The sequence below is a fragment of the Microcaecilia unicolor genome, chromosome 2 (genome assembly GCF_901765095.1).
Source record: "Microcaecilia unicolor chromosome 2, aMicUni1.1, whole genome shotgun sequence".
Taxonomy (NCBI): domain Eukaryota; kingdom Metazoa; phylum Chordata; class Amphibia; order Gymnophiona; family Siphonopidae; genus Microcaecilia; species Microcaecilia unicolor.
In genome coordinates, this window is record NC_044032.1 from 501,553,441 (window position 1) to 501,576,922 (window position 23,482).

At 41.9% G+C, this 23,482-nt stretch overlaps 1 protein-coding gene across 2 annotated transcripts in view; it reads left to right on the top strand.

The window, feature by feature from the left end:
• PPP2R2C (protein phosphatase 2 regulatory subunit Bgamma) overlaps nucleotides 1–23,482 on the top strand; it is a 411,371-nt gene that overhangs the window by 122,920 nt on the left and 264,969 nt on the right. Inside the window, exon 1 of one of the 2 annotated variants that reach the window (XM_030191169.1) lies at nucleotides 11,431–11,881. The exons of the other annotated variant lie outside the window; for it this stretch is intronic. Within the exon in view, the coding sequence (XP_030047029.1) occupies nucleotides 11,812–11,881 (70 nt within the window). The 5' untranslated portion in view covers nucleotides 11,431–11,811. Of the gene's footprint in view, nucleotides 1–11,430; nucleotides 11,882–23,482 lie in introns of those variants that run through there. 2 annotated transcript variants of the gene reach the window in all.

Sequence of the window (23,482 nt, forward strand, 5' to 3'; positions counted from 1 at the left end):
TAAAAGGTGTGCAGGAGAGGGGGGTATATTTGAGAGACCATATGGCATGCAGGCGAGAGAAGAAACCAGATCACCTATGGGATGGGGTGGGATTCTTCTGCCCACCCATCTTGGGCCCAGGCCCACCCAAAATTGGGTGTCTGGCTACGCCCATGCCCTAGTCAATGGCCGTACTGCCTTGGAAGCTACCCCTGCTACTGTCTCTCTGCAAAGGTACCCTGAAAGACTATCCCCATAACTGGCACATCCCTCAAAACTACTGTCTGTAACTGTCCTACCACCAGGAAAACTGCCCCACCCACAAAAACTATCCCCCACACGTCATCTCCACATTTCATAAACCATACTCTGCATGCTTTCCCTCACTTATTTAAAGGATTAAGTCAGAATTTAGATGTGTTCATCTTTGTCTCTTTGGTTATGTAAATTTATTACTTATGGCTGCGGCATTTGTACTTCACTGATTTAGGTGGTAGTAAAATTTCTGAGCAGTTCTGTGTTGGGTATTTATTTACTTATTGCACTTATATCCCACATTTTCCCACCTATTTGCAGGCTCAATGTGGCTTGCAAAGATCTGTTATGGCATCGCCATTACAGGGTAAAAAGATACAGTTGGTGTTACAAAGAGATCAGGGATGACAGAGAAGAATTAAGCAAACAATTATAGAAAGATGTCGTCCAGAGCAGGGGCGTAGCTACGGGTGGGCCTGGATGGGCTCAGGCCCACCCAGTTTCGCCTCAGGCCCGCCCAGAAGCAGATCCAGTTGCTGTGACCGTCTCCCACCCCTGCCGCAGCGCTTCATTTAATGTTGTCGGCGCTGCTGTTACAGTTTCCCACCCCCGCGGCGGCGCTTTACACTTTACCCGACGGCAACGCTACAGATGCAGCGCTGACGTCCGACATCCTGCTCCGGGGCCTTCCGCGTCCCGCCTCCGTAACAGGAAGTTACATCAGCGTGGAAGGCCCGGAGCAGGACGTCGGACGTCAGCGCTGCATCTGTAGCGTTGCCGTCGGGTAAAGTGTAAAGCGCCGCCGCGGGGGTGGGAATCTGTAACAGCAGCGCCGACAACATTAAATGAAGCGCTGCGGCAGGGGTGGGAGAGGGTGAGGAAGTCAGTGGGGTGCTGCGTGCTGGCCCAGTAAGGGGAGGCAGGGAGGGGAGGGAACAGAAGGGTGCTGGACTTGCAAGGGGCAAAGGGTTGGAGGGAAGGGAGAGAGGTTTTGGGATTTGCAGAAGGGAGGTTGGAAGGAAGGGGAGAGGTTTTGGAATTTGCAGAAGGGAGGTTGGAGGGAAGGGAAGAGGTTTTGGATTTGCAGAGGGGAGGTTGGAGGGAAGGGAGAGGTTTTGGATATATAGGGGGGGTGGAAGGAAGGGGAGAGGTGCTGGATATGCAGGGGGGTGGAGGGAAAGGGGAGAAGTGCTGGATATGCAGAGGGTTGAAGTGAAGGGGAGAGGTGCTGGACATGTAGGGGGGCTGGATGAAAGGGAGAGATGCTGGACGTGTGTGTGTGTGGGGGGGGGGGGGCTGAAGGAGAGGTGCTGGATATGCAGATGATGATATGCAGAGGGAAGGGAGAGAGATGCAGGGAGAAAGAGCCAGATGCATAAGGGGAAGGAAAGAGAGGAAGAGAAGCTGGTTGGGGGTGGGATCAGAGAGGAGAGGGACACATTGGTGTGGAGGAGGGAGAAAGGGGACCTAGGGAAGTATACAGATACAGAAGGGAGATGAGGGCATTAGGTGGGAGCATGGGGACAGGGACACAAATGTGAGATGCTGTATGGGGATGGCACATGGGCACAGAGGGGTAATGCCTGACCAAAGGGGGGGGGGGGTATAGAATAGAGATAAAATGCTGGACACTGGAGAGGGGGTATATGGACACGGGGGGGGGGGGGGGGGAGATACCAGACAAGGGAGAGAATAGGAATGCAGAAGGGATATGCTGGGCATGGGGTGCATAGGTGCACAGAGGAATGATGATGGATGAGGGGATATGAACACAGGGGAGATACTGAACAAGGAAATATAGGAAAACAGAGATGGGAGATGGATGATGGACATGAAGAAAGAAGAAATGTCAAATAGGAGACCCTGGCAAGTGAGTTAAGAGAAGACAGAGGGAAGCAGAAACCAGAGACTGGGACCAATATGATTTGAGAAAAAATGACCAGACAACAAAAGGTATAAAAAATATTTTATTTTCAATGTTGTGAATATAATATGTTGGATTTGGAATGTACATCTTGCCAAAGTTGATGGTAAACATGGCTGGGGTCCAGGACAGAAATCTAGGAAAGGACCCCAAAGTCCATTACCAGGCTGCTCCTTCAGCTTCCAGCATGCAGGCTTTCTCTGGCCAAGGAACCAAGCACAATTGCCCTAGTTCCATCCCCTAACACCATCCCTGGCATGTGCCATCTTTATATTTTGCACAGGAGCAAGTGCCTTTCTTTCTTGTTTCTCTGGTGTTGTACTACATGCAAGGTCTAGTTTCTTGGGGTTTCCGTTTAATTTATATTTCTAGAGTTTGTGGTCACTTATTCTGTATTTGGCATTTGTGTCTTGTGTGTGTGACTGAGGTATTCTGTTAGCATGAAGTTTCCATGTAGCATTCTGTAGTAATTTGGCTTGTTCAGCTTTCCTGATAAATGTATTTGTATTTTAGGGCCCTACTATAATATTTAAGGCACTTCTTTTTCATAGGTAGGATCTTTGTTTTTGGAAGTTAGTGTTGGCATGGTAGATTTGCTCTAGGTTCTGAGTGACTTTTGTTTTATAGATTTTTTTAAAGTTAATTTATAATATGTCTGTAATTGAGATTACACTAGAAAACAAAATTTCTTTATATGATGAGTTTTATGGAGAATTGTCCTTGCTGTGCTCTATATCCATTGTTGGTGGACGGCCAGGAGGTTCTCTGGATGCAGAATGTGTTTGGCTTCAATACCATATATGTGTTGGAGGACCATGGCTCAGTGGGGCTGAATAGTGCAGTCTATTGTACTTCCCTTAGCTCTCAATTGGCCTGCAGCCACTGAAGCCTGCACTGCAACCCTCATTGAAGTTATGGGGAGTGGGGTAGGGACAGAGCATGGGTGCATCAGGTTTGCTGTTTTTTTCTTTTTCAAAAAAGTTGGCAACTCTAGTGCCCACCCATCCAACCTGTTGGCCCACCCAAAAATTGCCTTCTGGCTACGCCACTGGTCCAGAGTCAGGTTGGAATGGTGAAGTGTTATAGTTAAGCTACGGATTCTCGTGGTAGGCCTTATTAAAGAGAGAGGTTTTCAGAGATTTGCGAAAGTTGGTTATTTCGTTAATTGTTTTCAATTTTGTTGGTAGTGCATTCCACAGCTGTGTGCTCATGTAGGAAAAGCTGGTCACATGTGTTAGTTTGTATTTTAATCCTTTACAGCTAGGGAAGTGAAGATTAAGAAATGTGCGGGCTGATCTTTTAGCATTTCTAGGAGGTAGGTCGATGAGGTCTAGCATGTAGGTCGGGGCATCTCCATAAATGATTTTATGAACTATCGTGCATATCTTGAACGTGGTTCGTTCTTTGAGTGGGAGCCAGTGCAGTTTCTTTCTTAGGGGTTTTGCACTTTCATATTTTGTTTTTCCAAATACAAGTCTGGCTGCGGTATTCTGGGCTGTTTGAAGTTTCTTGATGATACAAATGTTAGCTATAAATTCTTTACTGAAGAGTATTTATGTGAGGATCATGGTTTGTCATAGGATACTGTGGAACCTGGGGTAATTAAACCAGAGCCTGGAATTGAAGGATATGGGGAGGGAGGATGGTACACTGTATCTCTTGTTTTGGCTGATGTCTAAGCCATCCTAGAGTTTGTTTTAATATAGCAGAACTTTTTTATATTTATTTATAATGATATTTGTATCCTACATTATCGCAAACAGAGATCAGGTTCAATGTGGCTTGCAATCCAGACAATTTAGTACATACATATTATAGTTATAAATCTTCTGATAAAGGAAAAATGTTGCATAAATCTTTTGTATATGGCCATATGAAACTTAACAAAAATTAGTTTATGAATTATTTTACAAGGTTATATTGTGTAACAAACATCAAATTTATAAGCAGTTACACAGGATAAAGTTTGAAACAGCATTTTGCATAAAAGTGGTTATTCCTGTCTTCTGTTATCTTGTTGTAGGAACTTTTTGAAAATAAAAGGTTTTAATAATTTCCAAAAGCAACTGTAATCATGTTCAGATCTAACAGCTCTTGGAAGAAGATTCCACTAATTAGTACATTTGATAGGAGTAGTAAGAACTGTTGGAGGCAGTGGCGTACCAAGGGGGGGGGGGGGGGTCCGCCTCGGGTGCATGCCGCTGGGGGGATGCCATGCGCCTGTTGGCCGAGTCCGCTCATTCCCTCCCTGCTGTTCCCTCTGCGCGGAACAGGTTATTTCTTGTTCCGGGGCAGAGGGAGCAGCAGGGAGGAAACGAGCGGACTCGGCCAACAGGCGCACGGCACCCCCCCCCCCCCCAGCAGGTAAAAATGCACCCGGGGGGGTGGGTGTAATTTTGCCAGCGGGGGGGGAGGGGGGGCACATCGGCGATCTGCCCCGGGTGTCAGGCAGCCTAGGAATGCCACTGGTTGGAGGTCTCCTGCTTTGGATATCTGTGTAGGAGTGGTAGCGCTATCTTGGCCAGATTCCGGGGCTGAGGCTGTTTGGCGGGCAGTAAGGCAGCCTACTTCCCCCGACATCTTCGGGGGGGGGGGGGATCTTTTCCCTTAACAAAAGGAAAATGCATTTTAGCGCATGCCAAAACACACCTTGCCCCTTGGAGTTCTGAGGAGTTAAGTTTAATTGTTCCCTGAATATGGAGAAGTATAAAGTGTCTGTCCGGCGTAAGGTTTTGTTGCCGGCAGCGTCAGGACAGATGGATAAAAATGTTGTTTCAGCAGTTTCTAATGATATCGCTGGAATTCAGGTATTGTGTCAGACTGAAATTTCTGTCAGTCTTTCAGACAGAACTCCAGCCCTCTTTCACTTCCTAGAGATAGAGGTTCCCCATTTGTCTGGGCAGCTGGTTGAGGAACCCACTAGTGATTTGATATTCCTGACAAATTTAAAGTGGTTGTTCCTCAAATGGAAGTGTTCCCAAAAGATGAGGAAATGACTCTTAAGGACTTATGGATTTAAAATTCTTGAATGGAGGGGATGTTGAAATCTGTTGTAACTCAGACTGCTGTCTTTCCCGAGCAAGTAGCATAGAAATTTGAAAATGTGGATTCTAATTTAGGAATCTTAGGTAAACAAGTTTCTGGTATACAACATCAGGTTTCTTTGTTGCAGGTCACTTCAGCTTCTTTGAAAAAGATTTTCTTGTGGGACACTCTAAATTTGAATTGGTAGAGAATGCTAGAAGGGCCTGCAACTTGAGACTTCTGAATTTTCCATCTATTTATCTATTATCTCTTGAGATATTATTTCGGAAATATCTCAAGGAGATATTGGGGTTTGCCAATTCAGAAACCTTTTGTATAATTAATTGTTGTTATTTGCCACAAAAGAAAAGACTCAATTGGATCAGCAGGAAGTAGAACAGTTGGAACCTTCGAGTGTTAATCTTACTGTATTCCTTGAAGGTACTCAAGATATTATTTCTTCACGAGCTACACACTTGGTTACTTTTCTTAATGAAAGTGATAAGTTTTTGGTGCTGAAAATTATTTTCCTAAGAAAAATGAAAAATTCTGTGGAAAAAAAAATAATATATTTCCTTTTGTTTCAGTGGCCACTCAGTTAAGGCGTAGAGCATTTTTGTGCTTTTAAACCCACGTTTGTTGACTCTTGGTGCTACTTTTTTTCCTAAAATATCCTTGTAAATGTTTAATTACCTTTAACGGAATGGAGTTTATTTTTTGAGACGCAACCAAGAGAATTAAAGGTCATAGGAAATAATTAGGTTTTCTAAATGGAGGTTTAAGAAAAATGCTCATTTAGTTTAGGTATATTGTTACTAATATGTTATCATCTGTGGGTTCTCCCCTCTTGATGTGGGCTTGAGGATATAGGAAATTAGTTTTTCTTGTTATTTAGTCTGATGAGTGGAATATTTATCTTTTATTATATGTTGTAATGTAATATTGATAGGAGAAGTCAGCATAGAGGACCGTTTTGTAAACAGTTTTTTTTACAATTTGGATGATGGAGAATTAGGAGTTCTCTGGATCTAGGGATGGAATTACACATAGGGAGGTCAGTCAAAAGGAGCACATAGTCAGAGGCCATACCATAGATAATTTGGAATGCAAAGACATAATTTGAAGGCAACCCTGGCTTTGATCGGAAGCTAGTGTAATGAATAAAGGTGTGGTGATGCCTTGTTAAATCATGAGATGTTATATACAAATCTTGTGGCAGTGTTTTGGGCAGTTTGTAGTTTCTTTGACCCTGTTCTTGCATCCTGCATACACTGGATTACAGTAATCAAATTGGGATAGTACTAGGGTTTGGGTTAAGTTTCTGAAAATGTCTTTTGAGAAAAGGAGTCTAATTCTTTTTAACCTCCATAAAGTTTTAAAGACTTTATCACTTGCAGATCAAAAGAAAGGTGTTGATCCATTGTAATACGTAGAATTGTCATGTTTTGTTCTAGTAGGAGATCACATTGATCTATAACAAATTATTTGGCAAGGTACGACTGGAATGGATCAGTAAGGACTAGGAATTCCACCCCCCCCCCCCATTTAGTTAGTTTGAAGGTGGATGCTCACGATTCTATCAGGTCTAGTCCTGCTTTAACAATATTCAACATTTCACTTAAATCGTTATTGAAAGGTAAGTAAATGGTCATGTCGTTTGCATAAATAAAGATGCTGAAACCATTTTCTTATAGTTTTCTCCCTAGTGGGGCCATGATATTAAAGAGGATAGGAGATAATGGAGAACCTTGTAACACACCACATACAGGAGTCAATGATGGGGAGGTGAGACCTGTGAATTTCATTTGATATGCTCTTAACTTGAGGAAACCTTTGAACCGTTGAAGGACTCTGCCACATATTCCCATGTTGTCAAATATTCTCACTAATATATCATGGTATACCATGTCAAAGGCACTGGACATATCAAATTGTAGGATAAGAATTTTTCTGCCTCTACTAATTTATCTCCTAAAATTAGATATTAAAGTTGTAAGACTGTCTCAGTGCTGTAACAGGGTCTGAAACCGGATTGTGAGTTATGAGAAGGAGTTTAGGAATTACATAAATTGTTGTTCTACCATACCTTTCATTAATTTAGTAATCAGTGGAATTGATGCTACTGGTCTGTAGTTGGTCACATCATTTTTATCCCTCAATGCATTTTTACGTAATCACACCAAGGGTTACATATAATATAAGAAGTCAAACATGTATTACCTACTCTTAAATAGACTACTACAAGATTATTATTTTTCATTATTTAGCAGCTCTTTATGGCTACTCACACTCCCTCTCTTAATCGTTTATACACACTAACACACACACATAACCATCCAATTCCCCAAAAGAATTTTTTTACAAACTGCAGGACTGAAAATTACATCAATTGTTCCACATATCTTATAGTCCACACCATACGACATACATAGTCGTGAAACCTCCTTATGTCCACTGTCCACTCAGTGTGTCCCAAAAGACCATGTTCCAAAGGGTTTTTCTTTTCAATTCAATCTCAGTCCAATGATGAAAAACAATGACACAATCGTTAACAAACGAACAGTCTTCCCTTCTCTTTTTCACATCGGGTTTTGGTTAGCCCAAACTCTCTTTGCAAACAAAGATCCGGTCTCTTTCCACATCGGGTTTTGGATAGCCCAGACTCTCTTTACAAACAAAGATCTGGTCTCAACACTGGCCGTGTTTCATTCATCTTCTTCAGGAGACCTGCTGTAAAACAACAAAAATAATGCATTACTCTGATACAATCCACCATATTCAATTACATAAACACACAGTATGTTATAAATACCTTAAATAGCCTCATATAATAGTTTGGTACACCAAGAGAACACTCTGTGGTCGGTGTAACCACTCACACTAAATATTTACTATGCCACTGATCACGCAGCTCTTTTATAGCGTCATCAATAGTGGCCAATCCACTTCCTTATTCAAACCATCATCTTTTGTTCTCTCTTAATTAGCTCCCGCTCACAGTTCCTTCCTGTCCCCTTCAACACAACTAGCACCACAAATCTTAAATCATCCACCACATGACCTGTTTGTGACCAATGGGAAACTAACAAAGTATCTATTTTCTGCAACCTAATGTTGCTGAGATGTTGCGCAATACGCGCTTTAATTTTCCGTGTAGTTTCCCCGATATACCATCGCTGACACGGGCAAACCACCCTGTAGACAACATTCTTACTGTTGCAATCTGATTTCGTCTTTAAATAGAAATCTTTCCCAATAACTTGAACCCACACCCGATCGGTACAAATGGCATACTTGCAGTACACACACGAACCGCATTGCGTGTGGCCCCCCGGTGTCTCCTGTCCCACTGGCACCATCAACCTCTTCCTTGACAGTATCTCTCCAATATTTCTATCTCGGGTACAGGAGAACCGAGGCCTCACATTCAATGCCGGATGCAAAGATAAAGTTGACCAGTGCTTCAGCAAAATCTGCTGAATCATACTGGTCTGCTTATAGAATGGAAGCACACAATTAATGAGTTCATTGGGTTGTTGTCTCACTCTGATCATGGTTAAACCAACATTGATGTACATATTTAGCTCGCTTATACGCAGCCTTAATTGCATATTGAGGATATCCCCGCTCATGAGATCACATTTCTTGCCTGGTGGCAGGATACAAAATATTTTACTGCTGTAGGTACCGTTACTCCTGTTTTCCTCAGGATTATACAGACTTTTTGCTATTCATTCCGTTGTGGGGACTGTTTGATTTTCTGTTAGATTTGGAAAATGTGCATTTCTGTTAATTTTGCATTGTCTACAGTGCTAAAGGAAATGCATTTCTGTTTCAGTTTCTCATTGCACTGAATGCATAGTCTGATGGTTCTAGTTTAGTTTTTGCATGCTTCTATTTCTAGTTTGTAATCAGCTATTCTTTGTTTGGCGAGGGTGGCTCAGTACTTTGCATGTGTGACTGGGTGATGCAGTAGTGTAGCCAGATGACCATTTTTGGGTGGGCCTGCAGGCAAAATGGGTGGGCATGATATTTCCTCTCCATCTCTGGCCCTCTATGCCCCTCCCCTAGTGTTCCACCACCATCTCAAAATATAAATACATTTAGCTGGCAAGGCTCCCCAAACCCTGACAGCTGAAGACCTCCTCCATAGGTGTACAGAACTCCCTTCTACTAAATTTGGCAGCTGGCAGCGTTATTAGCATCCTACACATGCACAGAGTGCCAGCGTTGGTGGCCCAGGAATGCTGCCACCAACGTCACGCTCAGTAGAAGGGAGTCTGGCTGCCTTTGGAGGATGTCTTCATCTGGTGGGACTTGAGGATCCCTACCAGCCACTCAAGGGTGAGCTGTCACTGATAGTGTGTATTGTGTCGGGATCTGTAGCAATCCACCTTGTTCTGTTTTCCAGTCCGCATCTCCCAATGGAAGACATGTTCTAGAGCCTGTTGCCACCTCAGGTTTTTGGTTGCCTAATGTTTAGTGTAGCAACCTGAGAACAGGGGAATTAGGGTAAACATATCCCTTAACCCTCTATTGCTCCAAATACAAAATAAGTACAGGTACCTGTATATATAATATTACTCCTGCTGGAATTTCTGGAATTTGCACATAATTCTGCAGTTGTGCAGAATTCAACATTTCTGTGCAGAACCTGCGCTCTCCGGCTGCCCGCTTACTCACCCGACCTCCCCTGTCCACTGCTTTGACCCGGCCTACCTGAGCACAGCATGCCCTGGTAGTCTAATGGCCTCTTTGGGGACAGGAAAGAACCCCACTCTTTCCTACCCCGTTGCTGCCACTTTCTTGCTGGTGCATTGCTTTTTCAAAATGGCAGCTGAGACTTCAAGTGGTAATCCCGTGAGACTACCTCTTGAAGTCTTGGCGGCCATTTGAAAAAAGGACGGCACCAGTGAGAGAGCTGCGGCAGCGGGGCAGGAAAGAGGAGGGTTCTTTCCTGCCCCAAAGAGGTTCTCCTGCTGCAGCTCCTTCTCCGCCTCCTACATCATGAGTGAGTGGCTGGAGGGAGGAAGGGAGGGGGCTGTAAAAAAAAAGGGAGAGTGGATGATGTGGAGTTGCTGTAATAAAATGCTGTGGGAGGGAGGGACTGCAAAAAAGGGGAATGCTATGAGGGAGGGGACTGCAGAAAAAGGGGATGCTATGTGGGGGAGGGAGGGGCTGTAAAAAGGGATGCTGTGGGTGAGGGTGGGGCTGTAAAAAAAAGAGGAATGCTGTGGGTGGTTGTAAAAAAAAGGATGCTGTGGGGAGGAGGGGGATGCTATGAAGGAAGGTGGGGGATGCAAAAAGGGGAATGCTCTGTGTGGGGGCAGGGAGGGAGAGAGGGGGCTGAGAAAAAAGGGGATGCTATGTGTTTGTACAGAAAGAGAGAGGTCTGTAAAAAAAAATAAGGGAGGATGGTACGTGTGGGTGCAGGGAGGGAGAGGAGGGGCTGAGAAAAAAAGGGATGCTATGTGTTTGTGCAGAAAGAGGGGTCTGTAAAAAAAATAAAAGGGATGGATGGTATGTGTGGGTGCAGGGGGCTGGACAAAATATGGATGATGTGTGGGTGCAGGGAGGGGGGGCTGTAAAAAAAAGGTGAATTCTGTGGGTGCTTGGAAAATATGGATGGTATCTGTGTACAGGGAGAGGGGGTGTGATATTGGTTAAATTATGCCAAACTTGCAGAATTTGCAAATTTTGTGTTCAGAATTTTGCAGAATTTGTAAACTTTGTGCACAGAGTTTTGGAAATGTTTTGCTCAAAATGTTGATTTTTTTTTTTTTTTGCACAGAATGTATCAAATCTCATCCCCTTTCTCTTTCCCTTTCTGTATGGTGTAAAACTGTTATATGTTCTTTCTAAAACATTTAAGGTGGCACACTGTAATACTTTAGATGGCCATAGTGGCTGTTGATACACCACTGCATTATTTTGCTGTGAGCTCATCAAGGCTAACCTGGATGGCCTGCTATTCAGCCTGAACATTTTCTTATTATATTGTTGCATATCCCATGTCTAAAGAGGAGAGCTGAAGTAGTTCACCTGCAGTCTCATTTTTCACTTTACCACATGCGGCTCCTGAGAGCTCGGGTAGCTAGAGGCTGGCTGGGAGGGGCCTGCTCTGATGCAGCAGAAGCATATGACAGCAGTAGCAGCAGGAACAGCAGCAGCAGAAAGCGTAGAGAGCTGTTCGGGCTGCTTTTGCTGCAGTACGTCACGCCACTCCACTTCCCTGGCATCGACCAACATTCCACAGCAGCCCAGAGCGCCGGGAGCGGACTCTGCACGGGAGCTTGTTAAAGAATTACCTGACTTAAAAAAAAAAAAACTGACGGAGAAGTGGTTGTTATTCAGAAACCGACGCATCAACGTCCTGCTTTTTAAGGCTGGTTTTATTTGCTGGGGTTTTTATTTTTTTTGGCATTGTTGATGTATCGGAGCTTTTTATTTCTTTTCCTTTTTGCCAAAGCTGTGCCCTATCGGTTGGTTTCATTATGCTGTGCTTAGTAGCCTGGTCTGTCCTTCGCCTCTGCTAGGCAGTGGCAGCATGGATGGTGCTCTTGTGACGACCTCTGCTGATTCTATCAGTCTATTGCGGAGGAGAGGCATGCTGAGTAATCCTGCTGTAAATGGGCGAGGACACTGACACACGAAAAATTAACCACAGCTTTCTTCGAGACCACAACTATGTGACTGAAGGTAACGTGTAAATGTTTTCTAAAACGAATTTTTAGTTCAGAACTATTTTATCATGTTAAAAGAACAAATTATGCTGTACCTGCATGCGATCTCTTTAAATTAAAAAAAAAAAACAAGGTGTTTTTTTTTTCCTGGGAAGTGAACAAAAATTGTACTGCTTTTTCTCTTATGCTGCAGTATAAAAGTAACCTAGTGAAATGTTTTCATCCTACCTTCTCCTAGTGGATTGTGTAGCACTTAATGTTTCTAGTCTAGCATCCTTGGAGAGTAAACAGCAGTTTTCAATAAAAGGGCATCCTGCTGCAGTGCTAGTCTGAAAATGCAATTATAGCTAAATCTGATGCCTTGTGGCTTTTTAGTTTGGAACTCGTGGGATAGATGTCTAGAGAATTTTCAGAGAATATGAGAGCTGCAAGATAACAACCAGAGTTGGAAGAAATAGTCTCAAGCTTTCTTAAGCTTTGTATTAGCACTTGATACATCAGTATATAAGGGAGGGGTCTATGTTCATATCTCAAGTCTTCTATAGCAGATTCAGGAGCTTCAAAGATTTACTCGTTGATGCAAAGATAGGCATTTTAACGCATGATTGTGAGCCTTCTTCTAAATACTGTAATGTGCAATAACCTATGTACGTTTCAAAAATGGATGGTAAAGTGTGGGACAATGATTTAAGGAACCAGTACGGCGCGTATGCCAGTAACTTGAGAGAATCTATTATCTGTACTAACTTGCTGTGCGTTGCGGAAATAGCAAGTGTATTTGCAGTATAGAAGAACCTGATTTGCATAATATCAGCATACTAACATAGGGTACAGCCAATACCATTCAAGAATGAATCTTCAGATTGTGTCGTCATTTGATCACCCTTAAGTCGTGCAGTGGATCGAGCCGCATCATGAAATTTGATCAACCGGAACTCTCCAGCTTTACTGGGGATCAGCAGTTTTAGTAGTGCAGCGTGCAGAAAACGCAATCGTAGAGCTACATTAAGAACATCAGGCAGAGTTTGACAAGACTCTTGGTGGTTTCCAACAGTGTTGCATTCAAATATTTTGTCAAGGAAGGGTGGGAAGATCAGAGTAATTGGGTCATACAAGGGCTAAAAATACGAATTGGGCAATTGATCCATTTTTAGTGATGATGAATACCACGTGTTCTCCAAGGGGGGGGGGGGCTTCTGAAGCCCTGCTTTTTTGGGAGATATGCCTGAAATAAGCACTGGCTTCATTTATGTTAGGAAGGGAAAACTTTCATTTCTCAAGAAGTCTCCATCCAGTGCAGTTAATTTCCATTAAAACACAGCCCATTATTATTTATTTATTTTCTAAATTCTTTATCTTGTTTAATATATGTGGACATATTAGTACAATGTTTATAACATAGTTCAGTGCTATGTGAAACATCATCATTTTTTTTAACTCTTGAGTTTTGATGTGATGCGGATCAGCTGGGAGAGGTAAGCTGAGTATTGAGATGCTTCACTAGTGTTTCAACATCTTTTTAAGGGCTACTTTTGCTGCTGTCTTTTCATACCTAAGCAATTAAAAAAAAATAATACACATAAAACATTTGTAACTGGATCTTTCATGTTAAGTAGCAATTTTAAAAGAAATGTAGACACGGCATGTGTGGGAGAATTTAGAAAGTAAGCTGAGGCATATGTATGGATGAGTCATGCTGACACAGCACAGAAAGGTGGTAAAGGGGATATGCCCATTTTTGATGGATTGACAAGAGCGGAATATAAGTTTTTGAATCAATAAATGTTAACCACTTCCAAGCATTCTTCAGATATGAAACTTGGCCAGGGCTGGTGCAAGAGTATTAGACGCCCTAGGTTAGCCTTAAACCTTGCTCCCCCTTTCCTCCCATTAATTTTCAGGCCCCTTGGGTTTCCCGGTGATCATAATCACCCCAACACCCCCTTTCGTGCTGGTAAACATACTCTCTACCTATGTGTTTGTCAGGATCTAATGCTCAGCTTTGACTGGAGCTGCATCCCCTGCCCCACCCCTCCCCATACACCTGCCCAGCCCTGCCTAAAAGTTGAGCTACCCCTGAATTTGGTACCACCAATGTTGTATCTAATAAAAGTATCAAATATTATGTCTCTTGATCTAATATCACCATTATTGCTGGTGCTCTGAATAATGTTTAGAACAGTGATGATTCTCAATCAGTGTGTCACCAAAGATTTGACAAAATTACAGCAAGCCTGTGCTTACCTAAGAACTTTCTGTGCCTGCAAGCAGGGGAGAGAGGAGACCCAGAGAAGTCAGGTACTTGAAATCCCTATTAACTGATCTGTATTTCTACTTCCCCAATACTCCCAACGATAACTACAGTACTGCCACCAGCCTCAACTAGAAATATTGCAGATCTACTGTTCATAGGTTGTGGGTAGCATATTTGCAGGGTTTTGTGTAACTACAGGATCTGGCAATGGAGGAATTTTGTGGTGGTGTTACTGAGGTGACACCAGAATTTAAATATGACAAATTGTAAGGGAAATATCTCTAGCTCTGTACTCTGTAAAGGGTAAAAGTTTGAATAAGTTATTTGCCTACCAGTCAACCTCATATTGAAAGCTGTATGTTACACATTAGTCTCAGTTAGTATACAGTCTTTCTGTAAGAAAAAATTAAATTTGATCATTTTAACAGTATTAAAAAAATACATTCTGTTCAAGAACATTCTATATTTCCCTTGCATCATTGTTCATAATGAAATATTTAGGATTTTATTTTTGTTCAGCTCAGCTGTAGATTTAATATTCAGCATTCCACACAAATGAACATCGTCTGTCAGGTGTGTCTCAACAGAAGAAAAGTTGAGAACCACCGATTTAGAAAAAACCTGAGATCAGAATGAGTACAATTAGCCGAAGTGTTAAGCATGGAAAGAAAAACAGAAATAACAAGGTAATGGGGGAAGATAGAAGCATCCAGGACAGAAGAGTGGTGTGAGCAGCTTTTTGCAGGCACAGAATGTGTCCTGAAAATGACAGATACAAATCAAGGGGCTGGTGGTTGGGAGGCGGGGCTAGTGCTGGGCAGACTTATATGGTCTATGCCCTGAAAAAGACAGATACAAATCAAGGTAAGGTATACACAAAAAGTAGCACATGAGTTATCTTTTTGGGCAGACTGGATGGACCATGCAGGTCTTTTTCTGCCATCATCTACTATGTTACTATGAATGTCAAAAGGGAGCAATTTTGATGGCATGTAAACCAGGGTATGAGGGTGAGAAATGGCTGTCTTGTTTTGGGGAGAGATTATATGGCTATAAGCATTAGTGAAATATAGCAGTCAATTAAAAACTAAAATGCAAAAAGGGAAAATCAAAGGGATGATGATTTCCAGGGGCTTTTACATGGATAGATGTATTTATGCAAAAGCTTCTTTTGAAAACTCAACCCTCTTTTCCACGTGGGTAAAAGTATTCATTGGGAAAAGCATGTGTGCTGATTTCATTTGTTTATCTTTGCTTCTACAGTTTTCTGTGCTGGTATATTTTAAAAAGGACATTTTGTAGAGAGTTTCATTTTGAAAATGTAGCATTTTAATTTTTGTGTGGGTTTTTTTTGTGCGTGAACTAGTACACAAGTGTAAACCTTCTCACATGCACACCTTCTCAAAAAGAGTGTGTACTGTGTGCAAATATTATGCCTTCAAGTGCACAGTATATGCAGATAGTGCACATTATCCCCCTAATTCTATAAAAGTTGCCAAAAATTGCACATGCAATTATTGGAGCTAATTAAACTTTATTGGTATTTACATGCATAAATTTAGGCACGGGATCCACACCTAAAATTTACGTTCAGTCTAAAAAAGGAGGTGCAAAAATGGGAGGGGCATGGGTGGAACAGGGGCGGGGGCATTCCTAAAATTAAAGCACATTGTTATAGAATAACAGGGATTTGTGCCTAATATAGACACATACATTTGTATCATATTTCAGCTGGTGCACATGGCCGCACCTAAAGTTAGTCGTGATTCCTAAAGGTAGCATAAGCGCTATTCTGCAAACCGTGCCCAACTTTGTGTGGCTTATAGAACAGCGCTCTTTATGGCACCACATATAGAACCTAGCTCTATGTGCACATGGGCTAGATTCAGTAAATGGTGCCCAAATTTGGGTGCTGAGAAAAATCAGCACTGTTCTTTAAAGGGTACTCCGGGATAAGCGCTTTTTAGAGAATAGCGCTGATTTTCATGTCGGCAATCATAAGTTGTGCGTGCATCCCCCCAATTATGTAAAACTGTATGTAACTTTTAGGAATGTGTATTCCCCTCCCATGGCCACACCCCCTTTTTGGTTTTGTGTAAGAGAATTTAGGCATGGTGCTTTATAGAATTGCACATAGGCAGTTGTATATGCAAATCTTGCTTGGTGCTAATTGGTGTCATTAATTGATATGCCCAATTATTGCCATTAATTGGATCATTAACCATTAAGTTACATGTGCATCTCAGGTTCATGTCCAAATTTTGGCACATAAATTTGGGCGACCTTTATAGAATCTGGGGGGATAATGTGCATTTTTCTTTAAGTGTGTGCACTATATGCAGGTACCCCCCCCCCCCCCAAATTCTATAAATGTCACCTTACGTTGTGCATGCTAATTTGTCTGCATGGTCAAATTGTATGCACAACTTAATTAACAAGCCAATCAGCGCCGATAATTGGTAGTTAACCAATTAGTGGCAATTGGCTTTAATTAGAATTTACAGGCACAACTTTCTAGGAATATTCTATAACATCCTATATAATAAAACGCACCTCCAACATTCTGAAGCCGAGAACGTGAAGCCTTCAAGCCTTGAAGCATTCATGCAACGTTCCGGAACTACGGCTTCAGAATGTTGGAGGTGCGTTTTATTATATTGGCTGTGCTCGGTGCTTTTCTGAAGCACATGGGGGGAATTTAATATATGCTGATTAAAGTGGAGGAGTGGCTGGAGGGGGGGCAAGGGAGATAGGACAATCGCTGGGTGGCTGGAGGGGGGGGGCAGGGGACACAGGAGAATCGCTGGGTGGCTGGAGGGGGGGCAGGAAACAGAGGAGACTCGCTGGGTGGCTGGAGGGGAGCAGGGGACAGAGGAGACCCGCTGGGTGGCTGGAAGGGGGGCAGGGGACAGAGGAGACTCGGTGGGTGGCTGGAGGGGGGCAGGGGAGAGAAGAGCATCAGTGGGTGGCTGGAGGGGGGACAGAGGAGACACACTCACACCCAGCAGTCTCACTCTCTCTCTCTCTCTCTCTCTCTCTCTCTCTCTCTCTCTCTGTCACACACACACACACTTGCACATTCACTCTCTCTCTCTCTCACACACAGTCAATCTCACACATACTCTCTCAAACATACACACTCCAAGGAAAATCTTGCTAGCGCCCGTTTCATTTGTGTCAGAAACGGGCCTGTTTTACTAGTGGTGTACATAAATTTTAATGTGCGCAGCCGAAAAGGGGGAGTGACCATGGGTGTTGAATGGGTGGCTCATGGGTGTTTCAAAAACTATGCACACTATTATGGAATACACCTGATCTGCGCCTAAGTTAGGTGCAGGTATTTAGGCCTGGTTTTAGGTGGCCTACATGGATGTGCCTAAAGTTTAGTCACAAGAGCAGCCACTAAGCATAGAATTGCGCTAAGCACTTGGTTTTTTGGCACTGATTTTTAAGGCGCCATTTATAGAATTTTGCCCATAATGCATACTCTTATTGACATATGATAGTTATTTGAAACAACTGCCCATCCTTATTTGTAAGCTGCCTGAGAACTCTGAAAATACCTTCCCTCCCCTTAAGGTTTATCAAACAAAATCTGCAGAATTTTGGTTACAGATGGCATAACAACTATTTTTATGTGTAAATCTGTTTATTCAAAGCAGAAAAGGACAATCCACAATAGTTCTTTGGCAACAAGAAACAATGCAAACTAGTCAGGACAACCAATGAAAATAATTAAAATGTTTTGATTTTACTCTCCCATAACACAACCCCTCTCTTACGAGATCCACCTTTCCTATCCTTATCACATTCAATGGATAACCAGACATTCCCATTAAAAGTTGAGCAAACGACTACATGCAAGTGGCATAAGCATGAGAACAACTATTTTTTTTGTAGTGAAATCAGTTGTAAAAATACCCATATTTTTTGGAAAATGGCAAAATTATAGACCCATATTAATGAATTTTTGGTGTTTCTTATTGAAACACTGGCCAATATTGAAAATACATAACATTTATTTTCATGTACGCAGACCCTTTCTGTGAAGAAGTATTTTCTCTGGTTACTTCTGAGTCTGTCCACTTTCACCTTCATCCTATTCCGCCTCGTTCCAGAACTTCCTTTCAATTAAAAGAAACTCGCTTCCTGTGCATTTATGCCCCATAGGTATTTAATTTCTCTATCATATCTCCCTTCTCCTGCCTTTCTTCCAAAGAATATATATTGAGATCTTTAAGTCTGTCCCAATACATTTATGATGAAGATCACTGACCATTTTAGTACCTGCCCTCTTGACCAACTCCATCCTGTTTATATCTTTTTGAAGATGTGGTTTCCAGAATATACAATATTCTAAATGAGATCTCACCAGAGTCTTATACAGGGGCATCATCACCTCCTTTTTCCTACTGGCCAGTCCTCTCCCCTATACACCCAAGCATCCTTCTAGCTTTCGCCGTCACCTTTTCTACCTGTTTGGCCTCAAGGTCATCACATAAGATCACACCCAAGTCCTGCTCCTCTTTTGTGCACAAAAGTTCTTTACTCCTAAAGTGTACCATTCTCTCGGGTTTTGCAGCCCAAATGCATGACCATACATTTTTTAGCAATAAATCTAAGCTGCCAAATTACAGACCATTCCTATAGCTTTGCTAAGTCCTTCCTCATGTTATCCACACCATCAAGGATGTCTACCCTATTACAGGTTTTGGTATCATCTGCAAAGAGGCAAACCTTACCAGATAGCCCTTCAGCAATATCGCTTACAAAAATGTTAAAAAGAACCGGCTCAAGAACCGAACCTTGTGGCACACCACTGGTAACATCATTTTTCTCAGTATGAGCTCCATTTACCTCTACCCTCTGTCACCTTCCGCTCAACCAGTTCCTAACCTATTCAGTCACTTTAGGGCCCACACCGAGGCCCCATTTATTTATTAGTTGTCTATGTGGAACCATGTCAAAGGCTTTGCCAAAATCTAAATACACCACATCTAGCACTCACCCTTGATCCAACTCTCTGGTCACCCAGTCAAAGAAATCAATCAGATTTGTCTGACAAGACCTACCTCTGTTGCCTTGGGTCCTGTATTCCATTGGATTCCAAAAACTCTACTATTCTCTGTTTTAAAAGTGTATCCATTAATCTACTTACCACAGAAGTCAGACTTACTGTTTATTTTAATTCCCAATCTCTTCCTTACTTTCCTTGTTTTGTGTATCATGGATGAATCAGAGGATGACCGAACATATAGAGTTAGAATTCCATAGTTGCCATCCTCGCTGATGCTATGTTATTTATACTGAATCCGGCAGTCAAAATCAAGGTGCCAGCTTCTTTCTTTTATTTAGTTTTTAAAGAAGCGAACAGTGTAATTCTTGATGGTAAGTTTTTAAAAAATCCTTCATGATACTAATTGTTGAAGGCTATTAGTATTTTTTTGTGTGTCGAGACCAAGGTATCATTCAGAGTTATATGATGCATGAAACGGATTAATATTTAAAATTCTGGATAGGCCAGTCCAAGTAGACAAAGTTGGACATCTTACCTATTTGAGGGAGACCTATTTCACGGATTGGGTTCCAAGCAAAAGGGAGCTTGTAAATAAGAAGAGGATATTTGATTGAAGGGATGGCTATTAATGAGCAATAGAAGAAAGGTAATCAGGAATGAGGGCTTAGAATGCATTTAAAGCTGATATTTAAAAGTGTGAACAAAATCTTATAGTTAAAAAGAAAGTGATGAAGAATGTGAAGCAGAGGCTGACAGAGTACCTTGAGAATAGAAAGGATAGTCACTGTGTTTTTGTAAGCATTTGAGAGGGCAAAGTGCTGAATAATCCAAGTAGGAGAAAAAGCCACAGGAAAAAAGAAGATGGAAAACACTGAAAGTAAGAGTAATAAGTTCAGTGAATACCAAACAGCTGGTAACAACAGAGAACAGGACAGAGAAGAGGCATGGATCAGCAGGAAGGCTGAAGCTTTTCATGTGGCATCAAAGGTAGTGATAGGGTGTCAATGACAGATGTGTCTTCACAGTGTTGCGGAGTTTGTGGTGGTAAAGGAGATATGTATTCCATGTGATAAGAGCCCCAAAATCCAAGTGTGTTGAGAGGATAGTATATTAGATAAATAAAACTATAAATAAAGTAGAGGAGTAGCCTAGTGGTTAGTGCAGTGGACATTGTTCATAGACATCTGGTGTTGGCTGCTATACCTTCAGTCGCTCAGAATTGGAAAATAGAAGGGAGATGATTCTACATTGGAACCTGAAAATCTGGAATATTAATATGACGGGTATTTTGACAGCAAGAAACAGTAGTAGGGGTGATTTTAAAAGCCATTTCCACACAAAAAATAGGGTCATGCACAGAAATGGCCTTTACTAAAATTATCAGAGTGTTTCCACTTAAATTTATGTGCATACACCCTATATGCTTAAGTGTATCTACCTGATATTAGTGTAGATGTTCCCAGGGGTGAAGCTGAGGTGGAGTTTGGAATTATACACAGACTTTATAAAACGATTGTAAACAAATAGGTGTACTTTATGTGGAATCATTTTCAAAAGAAAAGTATGCCTATACTTAAAAATCAGAATATCTTAGGGGCCCATTTACAAAGGTGTGCCAAAAAGTGGCCTGCAGTAGTGTGAGTTTGTGTTTTGGACGCGCTCTGGACCATTTCTCCACCGCGTTTGGAAAACGCATTTGGGCCGGAAAATGGACCTGCAGCAAAATTAAAACCAGTGCATGTCTTTTTATGACTTGAGCCCTTAATGCCACCCATTGACTTAGCAGTAAGAGCTCAAGTGATACCCACGCGGTAACCATCCAGCACGCGCGCCGGGAACACCCCTGCGGTAGAAAATAGAAAATTATTTTCTACCATGGGTTTTTGGCCCCTGCCAAACTCAGAATTGCCACCGGGCACATGCGCTAACCGTGTGGTAATGCCGATTTGACGTACGCTGCATGCGCGTAGGCCATTATGCGCCTTTGTAAAAGGGCCCCTTAGGTACCTGCCACACAAGTTATGCAGCCCGTTATTTATGTTAAGCCCCTTTTTTATCCTTTGTGTAAAATAAAATAACATGGTTATAGATAAAACCTATTTAAACAGACATATGAGCTTTATCTCTGTATAGGCAGTTATGATAAACCCCTTATTGGTTTTAGGGATTATGTTTTCCAAAATTTGCGGCTCCTGTTCTCCTCTTCCATCTTTTGATTCTGTTCTGTGTGGTTCACCTTTCTGTTTTGGTGTCTCTGGATTTAGGCATTACAAGATGTGTGGTGGATTCTGGTGCGAATTTGAACCTGCAAATAAAATTCAGATTTGCTGATGCTGCAAGCAGGTGGAAGAAGATTGCTGCACTGTGCTTTGTCCTCATGAAATATCCCTCACTGTTGTGTAGGCTCCAGTAAATGCAGAGAAGTGATGGAGTAAAAATGGATATCAGCAACAATGAAGAACCTTATATTTAAAATATACTTTAATAGTTCCAACAAGAAATGATACACAAAAATAATAACTCAGATAACAGATGATGGTGGCATAAAGGATAAGACTTGAGATGGCAGTGTTTCGGCAAATGCTTGCGTCAGGAGCCACGTAGTCCAATAACTGTTACACAGGTTCAGTAGTGAGTTTCTAAAGATAATTCATATAGAATCAATAGTAAGGAGTGCTTCAGCATGTAAGTTATCGGCAATGAATTTCAAACCTTACACACTGAAGTGCTCCTTACTGTTGATTCTGTATGAATTATCATTTTAGACACTCAGTACTAATCCTGAGTGACATAGTTATTGGATTATGTGACTCCTGGTACACACAATAAAAGCCCGACACGAATTGTGTTTCGGCCACACCGGCCTGCATCAGGGGTCTATAAATAAACAAATATATTGACATAAATAACTAAACATAATACAACAAATTTAAAACAAAAAAAAAGGATGACTATAATAAGTACAATGATACTCTAAAAACATACTTATCAGCTTTGTTTTAAATTTGTTGTATTATGTTTAGTTATTTATGTCAATATATTTGTTTATTTATAGACCCCTGATGCAGGCCAGTGTGGCCGAAACACAATTCGTGTCGGGCTTTTATTGATTTTAATAAAGACATTGTTTGGGAAGACATTACATGAGAGAGGACTCTTTTTTGGATCCACTGTGTGTACCTGGTGTTCTTCATTTCTCCTGTGGAGAGATCACCTTCTGTGGCTGTTTCGTATTATGTGACTCCTGACACAGACATTTGCCGAAACACAGCTGTATTGAGTCTTATCCTTTTTGTATATGCATGGCGTTTTCATTTCATGCATATTGGTGGACACAGTGTCTCTTAGAGCACCTCACATGTTCATTTGGAACTACAGTGCTTGTACAAAATTTTTACCAAACATATCAGACATATTGACTCCTGAAGCAGTCACTGGTTTGCTGAAACATGGTTCTTTGTTAAGTTTGATTTGCTGTGTCTGATTCTTGATATCCAATAAACTTGTTTATACCTACCTCTTGTTTTGGGTTGCTTATTGGTTGGCTAGTGGTCCTTCCTTACTCTTTTTCTAGGGTTATCCTTTATGCCACCATCATCTGTAGCTGAGTTACTATATTGTGTATCATTTCTTGTTGGAACAATTAAAAGATATCTTAAATGTAAGGTTCTTCTCTGGTGCTGATATCAAGGGTTTTTTCCCCCTCCATCACTGCTCTGCTTTCCTTGGCAAATCTGTGAGGACTGTTTTTTTTTTCTCTTTTTTGTTTGTTGCTTGTGTAAACTTCAGCATCACCATGGCAGTGTTGGTTTAGTATGCTTTCATCCTCTTATTGATTATGATTCTTTTTAGGCTGTTTTGTTAAGTCCTGGGTCACTGAGGTTTGTGACGGGGGTTTATGTCCCATCACTGGGAAAGGGGTTCCCTAGAGTAGTGAGTTGTCTCCAGCTGCATATAAGAAGAAAGTTATAGACCTTACTACCATCGTTAGGGTGAGCACCTGGGACCCTGCTTGGGATGGTAGTAGTCCATTGTAGAAGACTACATGGAAGGTGGCAGGGGAGGACTAACCCATTCCAGAAAGGGATATCTTCAGGAGGACCGAGGAAAAGGAGACACAAGGGAGACTGAACTGAACATTAATTAGCATATAATTTGCATAAGTGATACCTTAGGAGCATGGTATTAGTTCCAGCTCTAAGAGAAGGGAAATTTGACTCATTTGGCCTTTGGGGGCCTGGAGGGGAGAACTGGAACCCTCTTGGACTTAGCTAGGACAGAGTGGAAGGGTGTCCATGGATTTGGGGAATCACTGTGATCAAGGAGGGGATCCCCAAAGAGGACCT